Raw genomic sequence first — 8,457 nt, 5'->3', positions numbered from 1 at the left:
GCCCTGTAGGAAAATCTCTCACTGCCTTCCTTACAGCTCTCCTTCTGGTTTTCCCTTCATAATAAAAGCAGGCGCCCTGTAGGCAAATCTCTCACTGCCTTGCAGCTCTCCTTCTGGGGTCCCTTCATAATAAAAGCGACGCCCTGTAGGAAAATCTCTCACTGCCTTCCTTGCAGCTCTCCGTCATGTTTTCCCTTCATAATAAAAACCTGGATGTTCAATGCCAAGTCGCAGTGCTGACTGTTCAGTATAAAGTGGCTGCCAGATGTTACCTAGTTACTTCAGCACCTGTCCTTACTTTGGGAAGCCAAAAGCCTGTTGGTAAGAGCAAGGAAAACCCTGACAGCTGTATCCTCTGGCTGTTTCAAACAGGTCCCAGAAAGTTAACTAACTCCTGGCTCGAGAACAGCACAGAAAAGCCACCTAGAGGTTCTCCACTTACAAACCTAGTTGCCATCTCTGTGGGTGCTGTTTGAGCGCCCCCAGTATTGAGCAAACTCCTTCACTTGTAAGAAGCATTACTACTCATTACAGAACCTCCAATCATTTTGAAAAGTTTGCTTCTTTGCCTACAAAAGTACTCTCGTTGCAGAAACAAGATTCACGTTTAAACTGCAACGTGCAAGTGCCACGACTGCAGTGCTCCAGCCCCCTGCTGCCCTGCCCTTCACACGCTCGTGCAGCTCCTCCGGGTTTTTGATATTCTGTGCTGGGCAGCACTGGGCTCCCACGCATGCGTCTCCCATTCAGCACGCGCTGTGCCCTGGCTGGCTGCTGAGTCGGGCAGAGGGACTCACTGGGGACTTGCAAGAGGATCAGTCGAAGGAGCAATGACTGAAGGAGAGCAGCTCAGCAACCGCCGGCACAGCGGCACACCACAGCAGCCCCCCACGCCGAATCAGCGGGCAGCAAGAGGCAAGGAGCGGAGCATGGAAAAAGTGACTTTAAAAAAAGAGATCGGGCTCATCAGTGCTTGTGCCATCATTATAGGTGAGTTCCAGGGGGCAAACATTGCAACCAGTTTTTATTTAAAAAGTGTGCAATACTTTGTCTGACTCCAGGACAACTTTTTTTTCTTTTAATGTGGTGTTTTCTTTCTGTATACTTTATATCTTTGATTTGGAGCACTTTAAGACGTATTAAAAACCTGGTTTAAAAGCTTGTGTGCCCTTTAAGAGGTGGTAAGCACTAATGCATGCATGCATGCATACCGTATGCTAAAAGGCACTACAGCGGGACACACTCAGGCACTTGACAGTAGTTCTGGGATCGGCGCTCACCAGTCCCGTGCTAAAAAATATAAAATATTGGTTAGCGCGGGCAAATCGCCACTCGCTGCCGGTTAGTGCATGAGCCCTTACCTCCTACAAAATAGGTGGTGGTAGTGGCCACGTGCTAATTAGGAAATTAGCATGTGGCCATGCATGTGGCCATTAATGGAAAAAAATTAATTGTGGCTATTTCACAGTCATTTTACAGCTGGTTTCAGCCTGCAGGAAACCCACTCACTAAAATTAGCACAGGCCACTTTTTAGCACAGCTCTCTGTAAAAGGGCTCCTTGGTGTTGTCAGATTATTTTTCAATAACATTAAGTACTCTGATTCTGAAAATGTATTCTCTGATATTGGTCTCAGAGCTTCGTTCGTTGAAAGTTGTTATTCTGGGGAGGAGAGAGGGGCGAGACTATGAAAGTGTATATCCTTCCTGGAATTTCAATTTCTGAAGAAATATGTAACATTTTAAAATTTGCAATTAACATTTTGAAGAACAAATCTTGAAAGAGAGAAGTGTCAAAAAAGGTAAAGGAGGGAATAACAAAAAAAATGTGTAAGAAAAGACACCGAATAATGTTAATTTAGCCCATAAAATATGGAAGGACTCAGATCTCAAGTAAATTATACAGAGCAAACGTCACAAATAAAACAGAAGATCTTAATCAACAGACGCAATATTTGTTCTGAATAATTATTCTGGCATTGGGTTTTCATTTTATATTTAATAACTTTCCAAATCTGAGCTCAGTGTAAGGTGCAATTCGGTGCTTACTTGATTATATATAACTTTTTCAAATTCATTTGGCATTTGTTTTCTGGTCATCTCACTATTTTGTGCTGCAGGTGACTTCTGTGTAGAAGGATCTACAATACTAACAGATAAAGTCAACACACCAGGAAAATAATACCTGTCCCCTATAAGATATATTGTAAGCTCCTTTGAGCAGGGACTGTCCTTCTTTGCTAAACTGTACAGCGCTGCGTAACCCTAGTAGCGCTCTAGAAATGTTAAGTAGTAGTATTTGGACGTGAGAGGAACTTCATAAAGTTTTTTCTTTGTTTGGAGTTACGTGGAAGGGTATAATCGAACGGGGACAACCATCTCTAAGGGCATCCCGGCAAAGGGGCAGGGAAACCCGTATTATCGAAGCAAGATGGGCGTTCATCTTTCGTTTCGATAATACGGTCGGGGACGCCTATCTCCCGATTTGTGTCGGAAGATGGGCGCCCTTCTCTTTCAAAAATAAGCCTGTTAGGGGCCCTTTTACCATTTTAGGGGGGAGCACTTGGGTGACGGTAAGGACTCCCATACTAACCCGCGGTAATCAGGCAGTTCACGGCACTGCCCAATGGAAATACATTTCCTTTGTGCTGGAAATGGCGCACGCTGGGGGTAGAATTGCTGCCGGGCTGCTTCAGTAGCCTGGTGGTAGTTGCGGACTGGCATACAGCAAGCCTATTGCCGGGTACCAACCCTTTAGTAAAAGGGCCTTTTAAGTTTCCTGAGGATCTGAGAAAGAATGTAAACTAGTCCCTAAATTTATCCCAGGAGAAAATGGAATGAGTGTTGAATTATACATTATTGGAGATAAAAGTAAGGATCATTAACCTTGAGGATGCACATGGCTCAGTACGATTTTGCAAAGTAATTTGTTGCACTCACACTCAGAATAGGTAAATTAATAATGATACAGTTAATACTGGTTTGCAGACTCAACGGGAGAGCTCAGACAGGAGCTAATCTTGACAGTTTATGCTTGATGGACTCAAAGGAATTAAGGCATTTAATGGGAAAATTCAAATTATGGACCCCTAGAATGGGAAGAGGCCACCTCAACATACAGGAGCAGCTGCAAGTGGTACTGCCATGCATTCCAAGGGTTACTTGGGCAGAATTTACCCCACAATCAGGTCCGGGCTGAGTGCTTTTTATAGAATAATGCTTTGGGAGTGGAGTTACACTAACTAAAACCAGGTGTAAAATCCTGTAAATTAATGGAGTGGAGGAGTGGCCTAGTGGTTAGAGCACTGGTCTTGCTATCCAGAGATGGCCGGTTCAAATCCTGCTGCTACTCCTTGTGATCTTGGGCAAGTCACTTAACCCTCCATTGCCTTTAGATTGTGAGCGAGAAATACCCAGTGTACCTGAATGTAACTCACCTTGAGCTACTACTGAAAAAGGTGTGAGCAAAATACAAATAAATAAATAAGTTGGGTGCACAGCCCACAAATTCTGTAACACTGCATATAATTCTTTGGAATGGCCCTCACCCACCTATGCCCCTCCCATAGCCACATCCTCCTTTGGGCTGTGCATGAGATTTGGGCACAGATTCTTTACAGAATGGTACGCAGCCAGATCCTTGCGCAAATCCAAATTAGAGCCAATTAACATCAATAATTGATTAACAGACAGTTATTGATTGTTAATGGCTCATTAACTAATTTATTTGCATTCAGATCTTTTTGATGCTGCTTTTAACTCTTAACCCTTACTCACTTGTTCAGTACCCATATTTATTATTCCCACCTTAGTAATTCGCTTATCTCTTATTTGTCTGTCCTAATTAGATTGTAATCTCTGTCGAGCAGGGACGGTCTCTTCATGTTCAAGTGTACAGAGCTGCGTACGTCTAGTAGCGCTATAGATATGATAAGTAGTAGTAGTAGGATCGCGCACAATTTTAGACACCCCAATTGGGGCGCTATTTATAGAATCCAAGGGTTGGAGCTTAAATTTAGGAGCTAAGTTATAGAATGACGGGGTAAAGTGCAATCCTGTTAACCATTTATGTGTGGGGTACCTGTGTTTGGAATAATGGCATATATGGCCGTATGTCACACTTACACATGTAAATGAGAAGATTCTAAGCGCTATTATTTAAATACCCAGTTAAGGCTAGATTCTACCACGTTTTTCTTGGTGCAAATGGCGGTGCCTAAATTTACGCACAAGCTCTCCACTTAAGCATTTATTCATGGATTCTTAAGTGAACTTTAAAGCTGCACCTAAAGTTCACTTAAGAATCCATGAATAAATGCTTAAGTGGAGAGCTTGTGCGTAAATTTAGGCACCGCCATTTGCACCAAGAAAAACGTGGTGTAAATGCCGGGACCTAAATTTATGCGCAGTGCACTCATATTCTATCATTACTTGCATAACTCTAAACCATGCCCCCATTGCGCCCCAAAACACCCATGCCATGGCCCTCCCATTTCCACACCCCCTTTTTTGGACCCATGTAAATTTTAGGCATGGATCCCATGCCTAGATTTACATGCGTTAGTCCCCATTAAATCTAATTAATGCCAGTAATTGCTTGTCAAAAATTCAATTATTGGCACTAATTGGCTCGTTATTCTATTATATTGTGTGCAGAAATCGGGGCCATGCTTAAATTTGTGCACGCAATTTTTGGCGACCTTTATAGAATCAGGGGGTTAACTTACATAGTGAATATTTGCAAGGGGGGGAGCATGGTTGGGACATAAGGCTCCCACTTACAAGGGTAATTTACAGAATACTGTAAATTAGGCGCATTCCTGCTGCTCTATGGCTGATCTAAATGTAGATGCCTACAAGTGACTAGTATTCTGTAATGGAACGTATGCGCCTTGGTCCCACCACGCAGTCTCAAAGTACCTACATGGATGCGCCCACTTTTAGATCTGCCCCCTAAATGTCCCAGTTCTAACAGAGATTCCAAATGTTAAATCTGCCATGTCATGTCTCCTGATTTTAAAACCCTGTGGATCTCCTTCAAGAATGTAAACAGACAGTCTGAAAGAGCACTATCTTAATACTAAAAGTTCTCATTTTTGCCACTGTTTGATATTAAAAATGTCTAAGCAAATCATCTGTTACAGTGCATGAATTAGATAACTCATAATATCATACAGAAAATTAGAGGTAAAATCTATGCTTGATAAATGTTTCCGTTCCTCAAGTTAGGGCCAAACAAATCAGCACATTTTAGAATTCTGTTAGCTAAACTTGCTGCTCTGTGGCCTGAGGGCTTGTTGGTGGTGCTGAGCACTATGCAGAGAGACTTGGGGTTGGTTTCCAGCTCAAGTTTTTCTCACCCTGGATCAGCCGGGGACACTGCAGAGGAGCAGAAATTCATAGTCACGTGCAATGATGAGGCCTACTGCCTTCATGTGGGTCCCTGATTACAGTGTTCTGGTAGGAACCCTGGTGATTACCCCCATCCCCCTCCACTCCACCCCTGACCAAAGACTGTCACATCAGTGACTGAGCTAAGTTAACAGTGTTATAAAATAAGGGGAAAATCTTTGGATAGTAGCATAGGAAGGCTTGTGGTGCCAGATTCCAGTCATGGTTTAACTGAGCTGAAGCTCAAAGAAGCAGGAAAAAAAAAGCCCACGTGCTCCTCATTCTGTAATTACTAAACTTGCATTTTACTCTTCTCTCTCTCTCTCTCTCTCTGTCCTACAATAGCAAACAGTCGTGGAGAATATAAAAAGCGCACCAAGCACGATGCTCTGAAGTGTATTCTTTTGTCTGCAGCACATGAATCTGTGGATGTTTGCCTGGCTGCAGTTTAGGAATAGATATATTTGTACTGAGACAGTCAGATGACTGACTGTCAAAGTCAGTGCAGATCTGCCTCTAGGAAAGACCTTGTTTTGATTCTTAGTTTGATTGCCAGGCAAGTGCATTTGAGGTTAATGACCCGGTAACATTCACTTCACATCCCTGTGGGATACTTTCACTATTCTAAAGGTGGTATAATGTTTCACGCCAGTAGCATTCTCGTCATAAGAACATAAGCGTTGCCATACTGGGACAGACTAAAGGTTCCTCAAGCCCAGTATCTTGTTTCCAACAGTGGCCAATCCACGTCACAAGTACCTGGCAAGATCCCAGAACAGTAAAACTGATTTTATGCTGCTTATCCTAGAAAGAAGCAGTGGATTTTTCCAAGTTCATCAATAATGGCTTATGGACATTTCTTTTAGGAAATTATCCAAACCTTTTTTAAACTCTACTAAGCTAACTGCTTTTACCACATTCTCTGGCAATGAATTCCAGAGTTTAATTACACATTGAGTAAAAAAATATTTTCTCTGGTTTGTTTTAAATTTGCTATTTCGTAGCTTCATTGCATGCCCCCTAGTCCTGGTATTTTTGGAAAGAGTAAACAAGCAATTTGTGTCTACCCATTTCATTCCACTCATCATTTTATAGACCTCTATCATATCTCCCCTCATCTGTCTGTTTTCCAAACTGACGAGCCCTAGCTGCTTTAGCCTTTCCTCATAGGGAAGTCGTCCCATCCTCTTTATCATTCTTGTCACCCTTCTCTGTACCTTTTCTAATTCCACTATATCTTTTTTGAGATGCAGTGACCTGAAGATGTTAGCATCAAATACAGAGCCACTTTACTCCTTTGTGGTCATGACTTCTATATTTCCACAGTTTTTTATTTTTATTTTTCCTTGTGTACAGTTGACAGCTGGAGAAATTCACAGACTGCATCCCAGCTTGTCATTCTGCTCTGCCTGGCTTTCTCCTTAACTTTCTAAGGACTAAAGTATCAAGAAACTGTTACTAATTTCCTTTGGTCTCTGTTCATGCTGAAGTTTTAGCAAATGTGTTGGATTATTTGTAGTAAATAATTAGCAGATTTTAGTACACACAGCTTCAGCTTTAGAAATGTTAATTTCTTTCTTCATCTCTCTCTCATTCACCCCTGAATAATTCACTGCTGAGTCACTTTAAAGTTGAAGTAACAAAACATCTGTTTACTCACAGTTTGTAGTTAGATTATAATCAGACAGGCTTATATATACATATTACTATACATTTGTATTATCAGCTCCTTCCATGTGCTTAGATGGTAATGGATGCTCACACCACCATAGATCCTCTCAGGTTAGGAGAGATCATGAGCTCCATGTGCTCCATGTGCTGCATGTGCTGCATCTATCCCCCACAGGAAGTTGCATAGCAGTGTGACCTCTCTAAGTAATTCACATCAGAGGTCACAGAGTAATCACAGAGAAATAATAGGTGACAGGCAATGCATGTAAAATACAATTACATTCCAACAAACCCCTTCTCATGCATAACTGTCATGCAATTATTTATTCATACATAGTCCAAGCTTTATACGCAGATTCACAAAATGTTCTCTGGGTAACGGTTTGGTCATGATGTCAGCTGTCATCTCACTGGTGTGACAATAGTGTAGACTGATGACCCCTTCTTTCGCCAACTCTCGCACGTTGTGGTATTTCGTTGCGATGTGCTTGGTGCGTGACTGAACCTTGTCATTCTGTGACAGTCGGATGCAGCTCTGATTATCTTCCATTATCTGGATTGGTCTCTTTTCAGCTATTCCGAAATCCAGCAAAAGTTTTTCAATCCACATCAGTTCTCTGCACGCTTCCGATACGGCCACATATTCAGCTTCTGTAGAAGACAAACTCACAATACTTTGTTTATGACTGGCCCATGAAATTTGTACATTTCCATACATAAACACATATCCACTTGTGGATTTATAATCAGAATGATCCCCTGCCCAATCTGAATCACAGTAACATATTAGTTTTGGATTACTATTGGCTGAAATCTTTAATTTACAATCAATGGTACCCTTTAAATACCTTACCATCCTTTTAACTGCAGTCCAATCTGATTTGGTAGGTGAGCTGACTCTTCTGCTCAAAATTCCTACTGCATTTGCTATATCAGCCCTGTATGTGGTAGCTAGATATAAAAGCTTACCTATGGCTGATCTATATTGGATGTTATCTGGTAAAGGTTCTCTTACTGTTTCATCCTTCAGAAAATCAGTGATCATGGGAGTGCTTACAACTTGGGCATCTTGCATACCTAAACTTTCAATAAGCTCATTTATTTTCTGCTTCTGGCTTAGAAGATAAGAACCATCATTTTGTTTCTCAATTTCTATACCAAGATAGTATGACACATTTCCAAGTTCTTTTATCTCAACATTGAGGTTTAAATATTTTACAATGTCCTTGTACTCTTGCTCACTTTTGCTTGCAATGAGCAGATCATCAACAAAAGCTAAAATGTATGCATATTGTCCATTTGTGCACCTAGTGTACAAACATTTATCTGCTTCACCTTGCTTAAATCCTAAATTTGTCAATATTTCATGCAATTTATCATTCCAACATTTTGCACTT

The 8,457-nt window shown here is 41.5% G+C and overlaps 1 protein-coding gene across 1 annotated transcript in view; it reads left to right on the top strand.

Annotated features, from left to right (window-relative positions):
* Positions 1 to 278: 278 nt before the first annotated feature.
* The window catches only part of SLC7A10 (solute carrier family 7 member 10), a 112,474-nt gene continuing 104,295 nt past the window's right edge, over positions 279 to 8,457 (top strand). The window contains 1 exon segment of the mRNA XM_030204433.1: positions 279 to 990. Coding sequence (XP_030060293.1) covers positions 831 to 990 — 160 coding nt within the window. The 5' untranslated portion in view covers positions 279 to 830.

Source organism: Microcaecilia unicolor, chromosome 5, assembly GCF_901765095.1.
Source record: "Microcaecilia unicolor chromosome 5, aMicUni1.1, whole genome shotgun sequence".
NCBI classification, from domain to species: domain Eukaryota; kingdom Metazoa; phylum Chordata; class Amphibia; order Gymnophiona; family Siphonopidae; genus Microcaecilia; species Microcaecilia unicolor.
This window is presented reverse-complemented; position numbering and strand designations above follow the sequence as displayed.